The sequence below is a fragment of the Lathyrus oleraceus genome, chromosome 2, assembly GCF_024323335.1.
Source record: "Lathyrus oleraceus cultivar Zhongwan6 chromosome 2, CAAS_Psat_ZW6_1.0, whole genome shotgun sequence".
Classification (NCBI taxonomy): domain Eukaryota; kingdom Viridiplantae; phylum Streptophyta; class Magnoliopsida; order Fabales; family Fabaceae; genus Lathyrus; species Lathyrus oleraceus.
The window spans coordinates 435,973,194-435,991,422 of NC_066580.1; the positions used below are offsets into that span (position 1 = coordinate 435,973,194).

Consider the following 18,229-nt stretch of genomic DNA (forward strand, 5'->3'; position numbering starts at 1 on the left):
TACGGTGAACTGACTTGGGTGTTTTGCTTTTTATCGCAATGTCGCGGATAGCAAGAGTCGCCACCGACTTTTCTTTTATCCAATAAGGAAAGGTGAAAAAGAACAGGAAAGACCTTAATTTAGATTCTTAGGTTCGGGAGGTACATTATACAAAGGGAAGGTATTAGCACCCTTTGTATCCATGGTTATCCATGGGCTCTTAATTGCTGGATCACTTTAATTTTGTCTGAAAAGTGTTCGTGAATTGTTTAAAAAATGTTTCGAAAAGAGAGTTTAACTTTGTAATGATTCTCGTATGAATGTATACAAAGTATTTATCTCGTTTGATTTTGAAAACGGTTTAGAAAAATGTAACTTGGTAATGATTCTAGTATGAATGTATACCAAGTGGTGATTTTCTAGGATTTGCAAAGTGTGAGGGGTGGAAAATGTTTTAGGTTATGATCCAGTAATTGAGAGTTATACCTTCCTAAGGTCGTTATGAACGTTTCCTATCCTTATGAGGGTAAAACTGTCCTTACTATTGAGAAGTAAGTAATTTTACTCTTTGGATGTTTAAGGGTCATCGTAGGGTCATCGATAGGTCATTGAAGGCAGCAGTTGTAAGGATACCTTAGCATTCGAAGGGACGATCATCATTTAACCGTAGGCTACACCGAAGGGTCATAGAGGGACGAAATCATATATTCGAAGGCAACATCCGAGGGACTATGATTTATTTTTTATGATGATTTAATCGAAGGGCCATTGCTAAGTGTATCCCCATATTCGCGGGACATGACCGTTATACCGTAATACCGTAGGGCAAAAGAGAGGTCCAAGATCACATATTTAAAGTCCATGTTTTAAAGTTAATTAAGTAATTAGGGTGAATCCCCACATTAAAATCAATACATTAAAAATAATACATTAAAATTAATACATTAAAATTGATTAATTAAAATTAATTAAGCAATGTAGGGCAGCTCTTCACAAGGGTATCCCACAAATAAAGTGGAAGGCCTAAACAGCACTCTTTTCCTGGGATATGTGAGCCTTTACAAAATTCAGCAAACGGGTTAGAATACCAATCAGGATGCAATCAAGAGTTGCACCAAAGCAGCAATAGTATCAGGTAAACAGAGCATGGTTATGATAAAACAGGTCAGATGGGCAAAGATCAAAAAGAGCGAAAAAACAACGGCATCCATTACAACAATTTAAGGTATCCAGGCATACTTAAGTCCACATGCAAAACCTCAAATATATTTATGCATTCAATTATGGTATCACATGTGAATTCGGAACATAAAGCGGCGATAGTAACGCAAACCTGTTTGCAATTGAATTGCAACCTTGAATTGGCCAATCGGATCGAATGGAGCGGTGCCGCCGGCTTTTCCTTCAGGGTTTCCTTTAGGGTTACTCGGAATAAGTTAAACAGTAGTCCTGAACACTCCACCACAAGCCGGTAGGATTTGTTCTTGGATTCTTCAACGAAGGAAATAAACTATTTGTGCGAAAAGAATTAACTAAATGCTAAAAAGGAAATAGGAAATTGCAAGGGAAATAGTGTAGAACTCGTAGGAAAAACAATGCCTAAGCTGCTGGAAAAGAAAATATGCAAAAGTGAAAACGGCAAAGGAAAAAATGTGGAAAAGCTTCCCCCCCTTTTAGGTTTTCAAAGTGGCTATTTATATTGGTGTCATTAAGTAACTGCCTGCTGCCAAAAGGTCTTCAACGTGGCTAATTGCATGGCGTGGATATAGGGCCCAACACTCCTTAACGTCTCTTCAAGTCTCTGAGGCGTTACTTGCGCCCAAAAAGTAGGGGGATGGTGTGACGTTCGTCACACCATGTGTGACGTTCGTCACAAGGCTGTTTTGCGTGACGCTCGTCACGCCCTTTGTGACGTCCGTCACAGGCACAGCATTTGTGTCTTGCGCTTTGGGCTGGGCTTTGCTATTTGGTTCGTTTTCTCTCCTTTTTGCACCTCTTTTCCTCCATTTTTACTTGTGCTTCCCAATAAGCCACCTGAGACAAATAGGAAGAAAATACCGCGTAATATCTAACAACATAAAGCGAACTGAAATAAATAATGATAAAATTTAATTGAATTAAATCCTAAAATATAATATAATTTCATGTTATCACTAGGCGAGCGTGTAGCGAACAGGCCAGTTTGGGTCATTCGTGAGCTGGGCCTTCGTTCCTTTAAGATCAGTGTCATAAAATGAGTCGGAGTGCCCTGAAAAAAGGTCTTGAAATATTAATGGGCAAATTTTGGGGTATGACAGAATGTTATCCATTATTAGACTCAAAATATCACAAAGGTTAATGATCTATCATAAATGATGCACAATTCAGAATTTAGTCCTACTTATCATACTAAGAATGCACATCAAATCGCTCACATCACACCATGAATCTTTCATCAGAAGAAGGGAGAAATTACTTACGCTTATAACCCCAAAATCCAACGGAAAAACATGCATAATTTTTTTAGGAAAATAAAACAACAAAATTAAATGAAGAAAACAAAACAAGAAAATTAAATGACATCCCTCCCCCACACTTAAAACTCACATTTCCCTCAATTAAAGAAACAAGCATAAAATAAGAGAGATGAGAGAGAGGAAATAACACACCCTGAGGAGTCAAGACAGATAAATTACTGAATAAATAACATTTCACAATGAGATCTCTTTTATAGTTTCCTCTTCTAATTTGGGGTTCTCATGGAATAGCTTGAGGCAGTGTCCATTGAATTTGAATTTTTTTATCAGTGTCTTTACTTTTTATTCTAGGATCAAAGACCATTCTTCTACATGTAAAAGTGTCGAGTGTGCAAGTGAAAATGGTATTCTCTTTGTACTTCGGTGCAATATAGATCTCATTTTTTATAATATTCAAAATAAAGGGGTTAGACCGCCTTTGGGGTTGCCTCACTGCTTTTGCTTTATCTTCAAGTAAGATTATGTGCATACCCATGGACGGACTAATACCAGGAATGTCATTCAAGGTTCACCCAATTTCCTTTTTATGTTTCTTTAATACCTGGGACATTTTTTGTATGTTCATATTCAAATTTAAATAAAATTATTACAAACAAATTTTCATTAAATTCTAAAAACATATGAAGTAGCTTTAGCTCTAAAGCATGTGGTTGCTAAATGGATGACAAAATTTTAGCAGTAAAAGCTACATTTACATATGCAACATCAACTTTGCCAGTAGAAATCTCATAAGAAATATTAGAAGAAATCTCACCCTGTAAAGCAGCTTCAATTTCGTACAAACTGAACATAAGTGAGTATCAGTATAAACATCACAAGTATAGATGTCATCAAAATCAGATAAAGAAGGAAAATCAACAAAAAGTGAATCTGATACATCAAGTTCTCTTAAGGTTCTTTGTTCAGCCATATTATAATAATCAAACTCAAAATTAGAATCAAACAAATTATGGGATAACACAAACTCAAAATCACTAGTAGCCATGCATCATGGGTCAGCAATACAACAATTATGAAAATACCAACAATGTTCCTAATAAGAAAAACAATTGGAAAAAATGAAAAACCATTAAAATAAAATAAAATCTGGAAATATAACTAAAAATATAATAAAATCAAAATAGGACTCTACGATTTTTTCTGAAGTTTTTTAAAAATAGAAAAATAGAAAATAAATCAAATAAAATAGAAAAACAAGAAATTTGCGATTTTGAGAGTCAAATTCACTTAAAAATATCTTTTAAGTGAATACTGTTTATCGAGTTATTTCTGAATTTATGGAAAAGATTCAGAGTGATTCAAAATAGTAGCTTACAGAGTGTCATTTGATAGGCTGGAGTACATCATTATACTGCAACTCTGAGAATCAACAAACAAAAACAAAAACAAAAGACAAAAAAATTGCAAACAAAACTCTAAACTAGGATTCCAAATTTGGTTAAAATAAACAGAGAGTCCCCGACAACGGCGCCAATTTGATCATCTATCGCACACATGTCAAAACCGAGTTTAAAAGGGTAGTAAAATAGAAGCGACACTCGAGTCGTATCATAAGGACTCTTGAATGTTTTAACCAAACGATCGTAACAATGAGGATTTTTTTTAGGTTCAGAACTTAAATCGAAGATGATTAAGGTAAAAACAAAATTGATAAATAAGTTAATATACTGTATTGATTTCTGACTTATCATCAATTCTTATAATTTCAATTCCCTAAGCGGATTTGATCATATTCGATTACAATACCCACTGGCAAATGCAATTGATATAATATGATGTGTCTTCCTAATTTTCAAATTAAGCAAACAAATTTAAGCAATCATGAATTAAGCAAACATGATAACAAAAAAGTTACGCTAACGTGATTATAATTAAGGATCATACAAAAAATAGAATTTAATCAACTCTATCATATAAACAACAATCGAATTAAGCAAGCGAGTTTATAGGAAGAATTGAAAAGAAATCAAAATTAAACTGAAATTTATAAAAACCTTAAAGTGGAATTCAAATAGAACAGATCAACCATATGGGAATTAGCTCTCCATAGAATCCGTATGCCCTATTTTCTATATCGCAAATGCTGAATAATGAATCATAAAACTACTAATTTATTTAAATAGAGCAATAGAATTCGGGTCTAATAGCAACCGACTCAAAAAAATACAAAACCGGCCCAAAAACTAAGTATTTTTGTAAGTCTGAACTGAAAACAAATTATAGGACTTTTATGAACTCCGAATTTACTTCTGACTTCAACATAAAACTTGTAGCTTATCCTCTCAGTTTTCCAACGCATATTAGAACGCATTAATTTGATTCTCGTAGCTCAATTTATGACTTGTACAGGTAGAATGTGTAAATAACGGTTTATTCAGAAAATAAGCACTCATTTAAAAAATAAGCATAACTCAATTTCCAAAAACCTATTAAAAGTAATTAAAATAATTCAAGAAGACATATAAAAGTATTAGCACAAATTAAAAGATAATGTATTAAAATACACCGATCAATGACAATAAATTTGGTGAAGAGCTCTGGTATGACGGTCTTTGTAGTGTGCCCATTTGTTGGAAGGCGTACGCGCAAAATTTAGGACAATCAAGTCACTAACGATCATAAGTGATATGCTTAGGATTTTAGAATAACTTGTACTTGAGATTGCTTAGGATTTTAGAATAACTTGTACTTGAGATTGAATAGTTCCTCGGTCTTTATAGTATGCTTCTAGGGTATATACTATATAATCCGTCTTTCATGAGACATATATCAATAGATATTATGATCCATGATCCTTGGTATCTGATGTTCCATGATGGTTGGGTGTCCTTGATCTGTCGTGCCTCTTGAAAAAGTGTATCTTCTAATGCTATATTTTTAACACCTAAATTATAAATTATAAGAAATTGTGACTATTTGTAATAATACTGATTGGAAGAGCTCAAGATTAGATTGAGTGTTTCCCAAGAAAACTATCACCACATGGGTGGATTTAGAGAAGTTGTTTTTGGTAATATTTTACTTTGTGAACAATGTTATTACTGACATAACCGAATTCGAGCAAGGAACACCCAGTCTCTATGATGCATGGTAAATATATAAATTAATGATAAAACTTTGTCCTTCGCATAATCTTGATGATTTGGAATACATACATACTTTACCAAAGGATTTATAGAGAAACCAGAGTGATCTTGAATACTATTAACAAGAATACAGAAGCATCCCTCGGAAATCTAGAAACACATATTTGGGAGCTATTAAAGCAAAGGGGGTGCTAAATATATGAAGTTAAAGAAATTTTATCTTCAAAAGCATTACCATAAAGGAAGGTGAATATATGAAGTTTCTAACGTTGTTTAATAGCTTGTCGGTCACTATATCGTTATTTGAAGTCTTTTATTTAATGAGAGACAAGAAAAGATGGAGAAAATATCACATGAAATAAGTAGAGGGTAATAAACTTTTCATTGTATTTCATCCTACTGTATTACTATTGAATTGTATATGCATCTATACAAAAGGATTAGACTAAAAAAATCCTCTGCTGATCCATAAAATTTGGATGCTTTGGAAAGAAAATAAAGACCCAACAAACTATTGAGTCATGATGTTCAAAAGAGAAACTCTAGATTTCACCAAACGCCTAAACACACATTCCAAACCATTTTCTATCCTTTCAACTGCATTCTCCAAAGCCTCCAAACTTTCATGTGTTGCCCGCATCTTGGAAGCATCAGAACCTTCTCTTAAAAGGGTTCTCAAAGATGCTTCTACACACTGCAATTCATTGAAACTCTCCAAATTCTCTTCACACGATACTTCCTTTCTATGCACCAACTTTGCCATTTTCATCCATTTGATTGCCTTTGACTTGGAAGCCAAGAAAGACAAAATGGATTGAAAGAGAGACATGTTCATTACAATGACCTCTCTAAGAACATTTATCACGACAACAACGTCTTGATCTTGATTTAAAAGTGAGGAAGCTCCAAATTTACATTCCATATGTTTTAAAGATGAGATAAGTTTTGTGACATTCTTCTTCATCTTATTTGAGAAGAATTTATATTCGGATACACTGTTTTCAATGCTTGAATCTCCCTTTCTCCTTCTAAGAGAAGAGTGAAGTGATTGAACATTTTCTCTAATTTCTGACAAGGTGTCTCTTGTGATGCCACAAATATCCAAAATTTTAATTGAACCATCCAACAACTCTTCCACGAATTTCTCACCTTGATGATGAGAAATGACCTTTTGTATTGATGCCATATTGAGAAGATCTTCCAAAGAGATATACAAATCTTCAAGCATGGAAAGACCATTGGTAATTGAATCAGATGTAGATGTGGCTTCCCGTGTCTTGAATTTGTTGAGTTCTTGTTCAATTCTTGTAGAGCTTGGATGAGATTGAGAAGGAAAACTATTTGAACGAACATGGTACTTGCTTGCCATCTTAATTGCTCTTTAATTTGTTGTTTCTTCTTTTTTTTCGTTTCCTAAGATGATTGTTAAGCTGAATGTTTGTGTGATGTTACCAAGCCCTTGAACCTCTCTTTATATAAGACCTACTCATTATTAATATCATATAGTAATAAAGAAATAAAATAGGTAGCACTTGTTAATGATGGTGTAGAGCATGTGGTGCTTGCATGAGTTTTCCTTTGAATATGGTAAGCATGTCACACGTCAACCCAACATTGTGAATTTGTTAGTGATACTGCAAGATGCTTATATTATTGAAATGTGTTTTAGGTGCATGATGATTATAACTGGCATGTCCTTCTAGTGTTGGCAATCAGAAAACATCATTAATCATCAATTAATTTGTCTCCTCTGCTGACACATACCACTCATCATTGCAATTATTAAAATTGGTGATGCTTATTGCTACTCAGTTTCATTACATTTCAAACAAGATCTGGATCTCAATTTTCTAAAATCCATTTTTAAACCATTTAGCTCCTCAATGGAACATGCCAACCAATAGATACATATGAAACAAAAACAGCATCCCTTTTTATATATCAGAACCAAAGAATGTTAGGAAGTTGAGTGAAAGTAGCTATTAAACCTTTAAATTCATGTTTATGGTGTCTGGTATGAGTTGATTAATTGATATGTATTTGTAGCTTTATTCATATTTGAGCAAGCAATAATTTATGCTCAGATACAAGTATAAGATATGCTCCCAGCAGGCTGAAAATACATTACAACAAAGTGCCCCATCCAATTGAGTCATCAAAAAATGCACATCAATATTTCAAAGATTTTCCAACCTATTATCTTAACCATTCTCCTGAAGCCCACTTCCACTCCTTAAGAACATATTTATCCCTGTGACTGTAGAAACACGCGTCCACTCCCTGCTGTTTTCATGTCCTAGACAATCCATAAGTTTGTAATTTATAGCAACATAGCCTTATGCCTTCACAGAATTGAATTAGGTTATTGATAATATCCTTCAATGTTGCAAAAAAGCCTTATCTTCGCAGAATTGAAGTAGGTTATTGATAATATCTGTTAAACATATTGCTTGCAGCTCAAGTCACCACAAAACTAAGCTCATTACATATTGCCTGCAGCTCAAGTCACCACAAAACTAAGCTCATTCATTCTTGCAACTTGCATTCTATTGATAAAGTAATGACAATTTTATGTACGTTAGGCTATGCCTTGCTATTTTAGGTATCAAGGTTGTTTGAGTTAGTTGCTAGGGTTAGTATCTAACTCTTCAAGCAATATTCAATTTCTGTTAAACTAGTTTTACTCATTTCTTCATCAACACGAAGAATTTCATTTGGTAATAGAGTTTTGTTTAAGGTCTGGTGGACCACATACTATTAAGTTTCTAATATCGGGTGTCGCTACGCGAAAAATACAGAGTCATCATCGGTTTTTATTTATTCCAAAGGAAAGGGAAAATATCGAGAAAACCCCAAAGAATGGTCGTCGCAACCACGAACAGGTTCGGAAGTCGGTTATGCAAGGGGAAGGTATTAGCACCCCTCACGTTCATGGTATTCCATGGGAACCATCTAGGATATTTGCGCTTAAGTGAATGTTGTTTATCGAACGTTTGCTTGCCAAAGGTTTGCGGAGAGGAGATGGATTTTAAATTAGTGTGCTCGCCAAGGATTGGGTCCTTGTGCCTACGTATGCCCACTTGTTAAAGTGGGAAATCAGAGCCCCGTAGTTCGTGGGTTTAAAATGTTTATGTGTTTTGTTGATTTTATTACCTTGAAGAAGGGTTTCGATTGTGATGCCCTAAGGCTCAAACAAAAGGTTTGAATGCGTTGAATTGTTTTTAGGTTTTTGAAGAAAGTATTATTGATTTCGGCTTGCACTAAAGACTATGGATAAAAGTGAATACCTCGACCTACCAAGTCAAACGTCTTGTGTTCGAAGCATTCAGAATGAGTGTAGAAAAGCTTCAGTCTCATCCCTTCTTTACCACTTAAGGCTCGTGACGTACAATCCTAATCGTATGTATTGTGTTTTTGAATTTGCTTTGAAAAGGTCCGCTTGACATTGGATCAAGGGTTTGTTTATTGAGTTTGATTTAGAAAAGACTGTTTGATGTTGGATCAAGGGTTTGCTTATTGGTTGTGAGATGGTGAACGCTCATAATTCCCAAGAAGTAGCTATAAAGCAATAAAAGAAAACAAGTAAAAGCATACATCAGAAAGGGGATAGGGTACATGTAAAGCACAAGGGACTGTAGGAAATAAAAAGGTCTCATTGTCAGGTAGCCCAAGAGAAAGTCATGTGTGTGCAATTGTGTCCTAAACTAGAAAGCACATAAAAGATTACAAGTTCTTCTTGATTCTTGAATTATCCTTCCAAGTTAGGGTTGAATAATTGTCCAAGGTCCGCTTAACGTTGGATCAAGGGTTTGCTTATTGAGTTTGATTTAGAAAAGATTGTTTGATGTTGGATCAAGGGTTTGCTTATTGGTTGCGAGATGGTGAACGCTCATAATTCCAAGAAGTAGTTATAAAGCAATAAAAGAAAGCAAGTAAAAGCATACATCGGAAAGGGAGGGGTACATGTAAAGTACAAGGGAGTGCAGGAAATAAAAAAGTCTCATTGTCAGGTAGTCCAAGAGAAAGTCATGTGTGTGCAATTGTGTCCTAAACTAGAAAGCACATAAAAGATACATAAAAGATTACAAGTTCTTCTTGATTCTTGAATGCTCCTTCCATGTTAAGGTTGAATAATTATCCAAGGTCTCTTGCAAGGGTCCTAACAACAATCTCTAAGTCCATTCCAATGTCCATTACATGCTAAGGGAATTATCTTGCTTTTTTGCATTTTTTAAGTCTTATCCATTTATAGGTTCGTTTTCAAGGTGAAGTGAGAATGTACAATGTGTAATATAAAGCAAAATAAAGCAAATTAAGTAAATGACAAAAGTAAGTGTTAGAAGCGGAATTGTAAAAATTAGAAGTTAGAATGCGAAATTTAAAGGTTAGAAGCAAAAATTAAAGAATTAGAAGTTAGGTGTTATATGTTAGATGTTAGATCAAATAGAAATTATATTCAAGAAAACCAAAATCTAAATCGAATTCACAAATCACACAATTATCATATTCAAAATCATGTGAAATTCTAAAAGTCAAAACAATCACCACATTATTAAAATCAAATGAAATTCCAAAATTAAAAATAATATCAAAATAAAATCCTGACACTAAAACCATTATTAAGAATTAATTTTACAATTAAAAACACTATCGAAACAAATTCCAAAATAATTAACCAAAATTCTATCCAAAATTCCAATTAATAACAAAATCACATGAATCCCAATTATTAACAAAAATCTCATTAATTATAATTAATATCAAAATCATATTAAAATTCTAATTAATAACAACACCATATTCTACAATTAATCTACTGTCATGAAATTGATCTAATTAATCCTAATTAAACTAAGCTAAACCTAGAACTAAACCTAGACAAAAAAAAAATAGCATGCTGGATCAAAAGAAAGAAGCAGCATGGACCTAATAGCAGATCAGGCCCAAACGCAGGGGGTGAACTTGTGAAGTGGAGTGTATGAAGCCAAAATATGCTTGGGCTTTAGTTGGATAGACTAAGCCCACGGTGAATGTTATGAAGGAACGAATCTGTCATCATCTTCCTCAAGTCTCTATGCTCAGCGGTTAACAAGAGGAAGAGAAAAGGACGAGGTTCCGACAAAGAACCTAGCCGCGTCGAGTTTCGCCAACGGCGGCGGCGACGCAAAACGGTAAAACAAATTGCGCCATCCTCCGCTTCAACCTCTCCTAAACGAAACAAGAAACCAATCTCTCCACCTAAACGAAATCGAATCGCTAACGCGATTCCTCGACGGAATGAAACGAGCAATCAAATAAAAAAAGAACGAGCTCCGACTTAGCAATACACTACTGCTCATGAATCGACGACACGATGAGATGGAGGATCTTACTGGTGACGGCAACGGTGGATCGAAGCTCGAGTAGTCGGTCCTTGCACTAGCTGTTCGATCCTCTTCCCTTTCGCTTTTATGACGTCTGTTTCGTGATGAATCGTAGTGGAGCAATTTGTTGTGATGAATCGAATTTCAGTGTGCAGGTTGATGGTTGCACGTCACGAATCTTCACCGTGATTTCGATGTGCGTTGCTGAGGATGACGCTCTGATGAACTGCGTTGGAGATGAATGAAGTGTGTTGTGGAATGGTATCGAATCTTGCAGAGGTTATGAATTGGAGTTTGATCATGATTCTACAGAATTGTCGGTGTGAGGTGCGGGAAGCGGAAGAAGGCGGTGCGGTTAAGCTTCTGAGCGAAAAAAAGAAGAAGACCCCAAGGTTCACTGTTAATCGTCTTTATATAGGACTTGAAGTTGATGTGAATTTTGGTGAGTTTTTTCATTCCAAGCTGCCCTTGCATTTTGAAATCGTCGTTTTGATTTGTTAGCTTTGTAGTTAAGCTGCGTTTCACTCTCATTTCTTGCCGCGTTTTGCAGCTGTGCAGCTTTGGCTTAAGTTGTGTTTGTTTGTTATGCCTTTTGCAGTGCTTCGCTCATGGTACTGCTGGGTTTTGGCGCTGAGTTTCGGTGCTGCTAGCTTGTTGGCTTGGATGCGTTTTGATCACCTGTGTTTTCTGTTTTTGGTTGTTTTGGACTGTGCACATGTGTGTCGTTTATGCAGGCTTTTGGATTCCGCGTTCAGTAGCTACCTGCGTTTGGCTTGTTGGCGTGAATGTTGTTTTGGATTAAGTCGTTTTTTGTCGTAGCAGTTGTGTGTTGGCTTTTCAGTTTGTTATTTTATGCCGCAGTTTTACTTTCACTTGTGCGTCGTCGGCTTGTTGTTGTTGTTGTAATTTGACTTTGAGCTGCGTTTGAAATTGTAGCGTTTGGATTCTAGCTTGCGCGTTTGCAGCTTCTGTTGGCTGCAATTTGTGATTGTGTACTGCGTTTGCACTGTGCCTTTTGCAACTTGCACCTTCACTATCGTTTCTTCATTTAGCTGCATTTCTACTGGTATAACTGGTACTTGCGCTTTGGAATTGGCTTAGCATATGTACTGCACCGCCATGCCCCTCACTTTGTACTTTTGTTCCAATTGTTTTTTTTGTGTTATGGATATAATTGGACATGGGTTCAAGCTGTAAGTTAATTGGATATGGGTTTACAATTGGATTGGATATTTGGATTAGTAAATGGATTGTACAAAAGGTTGATGGATTGTAATGTGAAATTGGACAATTGGGTTTAATGATAGAACATGAATGGATAAAAAAATGGATTATGGCTAAAAATGGAAAATGAATGGATAATGAGTTAATATTGATTAAATTGGATGAAAGAAATGGATTTGGATTTAGTTTATTGGTTATTAGAAATGGAACTAAAATTGACTAATGGATTTGGATTGAGAATGAGTAGAATATGGGTATTGTATTTAGAAATTGTAAAATGGATATGATATTTGGGTATTGGAACTAAAATTGATTAATGGATTTGTGTATGACAGTTGTTGGGAATCGGAATGTTACGTGGTAGATGGGTATATGAATGGTTAGATATGCATGATTTATGCAGTATGCTAATGAAAAAATGATTGATTATTATTTTTCTCTCTACTAATAAGTTTTTTTAAGGCACCAAGAAAGAATTTTCCGCTGGGGGATATCTCTTTGGTAATTGTTTTTTTGGAATTATGGAATGGTTCACCAGGCAAATCCTAGGATTTGGGATGGCAGATGACCTTATTGAGGACGACAATAGGGAATTTGAAAAGTAAATAGTTGGTCGACAACTCTGAGGTTGGGGACAGAAGTAAGAGCAATATTGATTGTTATGGATCGAAACATCCCGACCTCAATATTGCGATTGGGGTAAAATTGGACATTCTCAACCCCGTGGTTGGAAACAAATTGTGATCAACATCGGTTCTGAGACTGGGAAAATGATAGGCGTCAACTTCGAGGTTGGGTATAATGATGGACATCGACTCTAAGGTCGGGGACAAAGGTAGTAGGCGTCAACTCAGAGGTTGGGTTTATAGACATCAGCTTTGAGGTTAGAGGATAAGAAGACGACACAACAACTCGAAAGTTGGGAAACATGCAACCATTCCACCCTGAGGCCATGGGCAAAAAAGGTTCATCAACTCCAAATTTGGAAAAAGATAATGTTTAGCTCTGAGGTTGAGGCGAGAAAAGGTAATCGTAAACTCTAAGGTTGGAAAAAGGTGGTTGTTCAACTCTAAGACTGAAAAAGATAGATGTTTAGCTCTGAGGCCGGGGAAATATAGACATTCAACTCTGAGGCTGGGGGTAACATGGTACATCCACTCTAAAGTGAAAAAAGGTAGATGCTTAACTCTGAGGCCGGAAAAGAATGGTAATCGTCAACTCTAAGGTTGGAAAAAGTATGCTCTGAGGCGAGAAAGAGATACACCGACTCCGAAGTTGGAAAAATGTAGTTGCTCAACTTTGAGGCTGGGAACAAAAATGGTAAAAATCAACTTCGCGATTGGGAACAAGCAGATGCTCGACTCAGAGGTTGGGAAAAGAATGCTAAACAACAGCACTGAGGCTGCAAAAGGGGCGACAACACTGAGGTTGGAAAAGAGCGACAACACTGAGGCTGGAAAAAGGGCGACAACACTGAGGTTGCAAAAGGGTGACAACACTGAGGTTGGAAAAGGGCGACAACGCTGAGGTTGGACCAGGGGTGACAACACTGAGACTGCAAATAAGAAAGGTTATCATCAACTATGGGGTTGGGAATAAGAAACATACAACTTTGAGGTCGGACATAAGAGAAAAGCAACAACTTTGAGGTTGGAAATGAGAGAAATAGACAACAACTATGCAGTTGGAAATAAGGAAGGAGAAACAACTCTGAGGTTCGAGTAGGAACTGACATCAACTCTGAGATTGGGTATAGGATAGTCTCTCAACCCTAGGGTTAGAGGTAACAACATCATAGCATTTGAAACTGAAAACAATGTGATTATCTATAACTCTACGGTTGGAGAAAAGGGATATCAATACCAACGAGTATTGAAAAAAGGTGATAGACATTGATGAGCGAAGGGATATCAATACCAGCAGGTATTGAAAAAAAGTGATAGACACTGATGATTGCTTAGTTGGTTTTTTAGAAAGGGATAGGAATCACCACAGGCATGAGCTGGGTTTAAAAAGGGGTTTTGCCAATGGAGATTGGACTTTGTAAGATGTTTGCCAAACAAGGTCTGGGCTTTGGCAGGCTATGTCAATTAGGCACTTTGTTGTAGGCACGAAAACCTCAAGGGGTCCCACAGGCACAACGGCGGGGATGAAGTTTTCGAAATATGGCTTCCCTTCCCGAGACTCACCAAACCTACATTGGGTATTTCAAAACAAATCAAAAGGCAAAGTCTTGGCAGAGACAACCCTTCTCGTGCGAAAGACAACGAGGGGGAGACATGATTTCACGCACTAAGCAACGAAATAAACTCACGAAAGGAGAGTTATCTCAATGAAATCATCTCCATGAAGGAGGCAACAAGCTTACGACAGGTAAATGAAAAAGGAATGACTTTGAAAAATCCTGTCGGGGTTGCCAACTAGGAGCTTTACAAGGGTCAAAAAGGTCATTTATTTTATATTTTTAATGCCAACGGGGTGAATTATGGAAAGATGCCAACGAAAATGGGCAGTTGAATAATGCCAAGGGAGTTTTTGGATTGCTTCTTTCTTGTTAGAGAGCTTCATGTTATGCTGGATGATATGCATGAATAGAATGATATGAATTATTCATGACAGGTTTATGCAACAATATGAGGGTCTATGAATGCCCTAATATTGGGTATCGTGTAATGAATGTTGAGGGAAAATTTGCTTGGGTTGCAAGGTTTCTGATTTATGAAGGGTGTGTTGCGTCTCGTATGACTTCCCGACGTCTGACTTCTTGATATTGCTGGAGGAAGAATCTGACATTGACCTTCTGATGCCCCAAGCTAGATCTGAAATGCTTTCCCATGCAAGGAAAAAACCTTCCTCTCTCAGGACCATCTTGCCCCAGTCTGTTAGGTATCTGCACGGATTGCCCCAATCACTAGTTACGAAGCAACTTCGTCACGGATTATCGCAATCTGACCTGCCCTCAGTGTCTCGGAACTGCATTCCTCTGATTAACCATTTCAGGGAGATTGACTTCTTGTGCTCTTGGGGTGGCCTGCCCCAGTACGAGCCTTGAAGTAACTTTGCCTCTAGTTGGTTGATCTTTGAAGGAATGCCCCTAACTAATTGATCTTTAGAGAGATTGATTGAATCTCGACTTGACTACCTTAGATTGACTGAATCTTGAAGCGGTTTCTCGACGTGACTGCCTCTGATCGACTGGATCTTGAAGCAGTTTGTCTTTCTACTCTCAACAAAGTCTTCAAACATTATGACTGATGTGATCAAGAGACGTAGCTTACCCCTGCTCAACAGAGGTCTCAGACGTTTTACACGTTTGAATCATCAAGCTCCTCAATTCATGTTCATTGTGGCAAATCCCTTGATGTCAGATGCTTACTCACGAGTAAGATAAGTTCATTTTGGAAATGATAATGCAATGTCATTTTTATGCAGTTTTGATATCCAAGCATGCTCACTGAAGTTATGACATATAATGAATGCATCACTGATAACGAATGTCATATCAATATCAACACAAATTATGAGCAAACTTTTGAGGAGTCAGTTTTAACACGATCGTTCTGACTATAGTGTGCCTTCGAAATAAACCTTGCTTCAATTAGGTCTTTCGAGGGTTGTAACGTGGCCTGGTTCATGGTTTCAGAAAGAAAGGCTATAAGACTCGAACCTATCCTAACCCACCCGCTCTTTGTGATGTTCTCCAGTCCTACGTTCAGCTAGTTCGATACAAGCGCTCTTCTTCCAAAAGGGATTTGGGAGTGATGGTTAATGAGCCCATGAGGTTTTTGGTGTGACAATCACCTTCTTTTGTTTAGTTTGGTAGCCACATGAATTTGTTCTTGCTAAGGATTTTCTTTTGATTCCTCTTTTGCAGATTTATCTTTTTATTTTTATTTTTTTGCTGAATTGGTTCATATTTACAATCCACAGGGATGCCCTAATTTTTTCCTAAGTCACTCGTTTTCAAGTTTTCGACTTAGCGAGCTTTATTTATTTTGATTTCTGATTTTTTTTCTTTTTGTTCATTCTTTTTGTTGAAACAAATCGTGTGACACTTGTCCGTTTGATTTGGAAGGGGTTGTAACTGCCTCGCGCCTCTATGGGTGAGGGACAACCGTTTGGAATTTGGTTTTCGACCTCTTGTGAGGGATAAGACATGGTTGATCCTCAGATAGGACACTCCTCTTTTGAATTTTGAATGTTTGGTCAAACTAACTGATGTCTACCCTGCCCCGGTTTGAGATTGAGGGTTTTATGCATATAGAAAGAAACTCCTACTCCTTGGCTCAAATGGGTTAACTAGGGATTATCTTCCTTATACCTCCGGTGTTTGGGATTTGAAACAATGCCTTACATCATCAACGAGGTTTTATTCAAAAGCGTACGAGCAGTGATTTCACGTTTTTAATTTCATCCTCCTCCTCTTAAAACCAACAGTTGGATATTGACAAAATGAAGTATGAGTGGCCACAAATGGATTTATTCAAAACATGCATATTCATTTCAATGTCATTATTATTAAAAAACAAACGAGTTTATTACAAATGAATGTTACAAATGACAATCAAGAAAATCACACATGAACATGATTTAACCAATGATTGCTGGAATGATTCGCTTTATTCTCTCATTGCTTGGGGTCTTCGTTATGGAAAAGGCTGACGGGACAGTCCCACAGATACCAATCCTTCAGATCTATTGCTGCTCTGACTACGGCACTGCAGATGTGCTTGCCTGTACGAGGTTGTTCAGAACAACTGGCACAAATGATATAGCCTTTGAGTCAATTAAGTCTTGTACTTTGTGCTTGAAGATATTGCAATTCTCGATCGAGTGCCTTGGCGTCCCAGAGTGATACTCACAACTGACGTTCATGTCATACCCTGGAGGAAGAGGTACGGGCGGAGCCTTAGCTTCCCTTAGCTGAACCAACAAATCCTTGAGCAAATAAGCTAGCAGAAGACCATACGGCATGAGAACTGGATCAAACCTTCTGGGAGGCCTCCTTGGTCCTTGTCTACCCTGCTAATAGTAGTTCTGTTGTTGTGGAGCAAAAGGTTGTTGAGGAGCGTATAGTTGTTGATATTGCATCGCTGGAGGACCAGTAGGAATATCATACATTGGCTGCTGATACGGGTTAGGTGTTACTGCTACCACCAAATAGTATGGCATTTGGTAAACTCTCGCTCCCCCTTCAGTGATTTTGGTAGCATTGGTCTCCCATTCCTTCTTCTTTGAGAATCCGGAATGAGACTTCTTTGCTCCACTAGCCACAACTGCTATATCTTGTATCTTGCCGATCTTCAAGTTGTTCTCGATTCGCTCGCCAACAATGACCAAGTATGAGAATCCTGAGGTGGTGCTTCCAATCATTCTTTCAAAATAAGGCCCTTGAAGGGTGTCCACGAACATGTCTATCAATTCTCTCTCAAGAAGAGGGGGTTGAACCCTGGCGATCAGATCTCTCCAACGTTGGGCGTATTCTTTGAACGATTCATCCGGCTTCTGAGAAAGGCTTTATAGTTGAGTCCGATTGGGATCCATGTCTGAATTATACTGATAATGCTTTAGGAAGGCTTCAGCAAGTTCCCTCCAGGTTCGTATATGCGTGCGCTCGAACTGTATATACCATTCCAAAGAAGCCCCACTAAGGTTGTCCTGGAAAAAGTGCATTAAGAGTTTCTCATCATCAGAATGAGCAACCATCTTTCTACAAAAAGCTCGAATGTGTATCTTTGGACAGGTGACCTCCTAATACTTTTCAAAGCTCAGAACTTTGAACTTAGGAGGAATCTTCACGCCTGGCACTAAGCACATGTCGATAGCATCTAATCCAAAGGTGTCGGGACCTTTCATTGCCTTGAATCTTTCATCCATCATACAAAATCTCCTTTCGAGGTCAGTAGAAGAAGGACCAAAAGCGTCATTAACTGAATCAGCCCTTGTGGCGAAGAAAGCATCATGATGATCGTCAATCTCGGGTTGAGCTCTCCCATTGACAGGGACGTTGAATGTCTGAGTGACGTTTCGATATCCTGGGCCTCTTCGGGCGGCGGCTAAG

General features: G+C 37.2%; 2 protein-coding genes across 2 annotated transcripts; one reads left to right on the forward strand and one right to left on the reverse strand.

Annotated features, from left to right (window-relative positions):
- Nucleotides 1-6,045: 6,045 nt before the first annotated feature.
- On the reverse strand, nucleotides 6,046-6,950 carry LOC127120050 (uncharacterized). The gene has a single exon (XM_051050427.1). The coding sequence runs from the start codon at nucleotides 6,948-6,950 to the stop codon at nucleotides 6,093-6,095; it is 858 nt and encodes a 285-aa protein (XP_050906384.1). The 3' UTR covers nucleotides 6,046-6,092.
- Nucleotides 6,951-10,307: 3,357 nt separating this feature from the next.
- Nucleotides 10,308-12,151, forward strand: LOC127120051 (uncharacterized). The gene is made up of 2 exons (XM_051050428.1): nucleotides 10,308-11,386; nucleotides 11,543-12,151. The coding sequence occupies exons 1-2, from the start codon at nucleotides 11,182-11,184 to the stop codon at nucleotides 11,761-11,763; spliced, it is 426 nt and encodes a 141-aa protein (XP_050906385.1). The 5' UTR covers nucleotides 10,308-11,181; the 3' UTR covers nucleotides 11,764-12,151.
- Nucleotides 12,152-18,229: the final 6,078 nt, after the last annotated feature.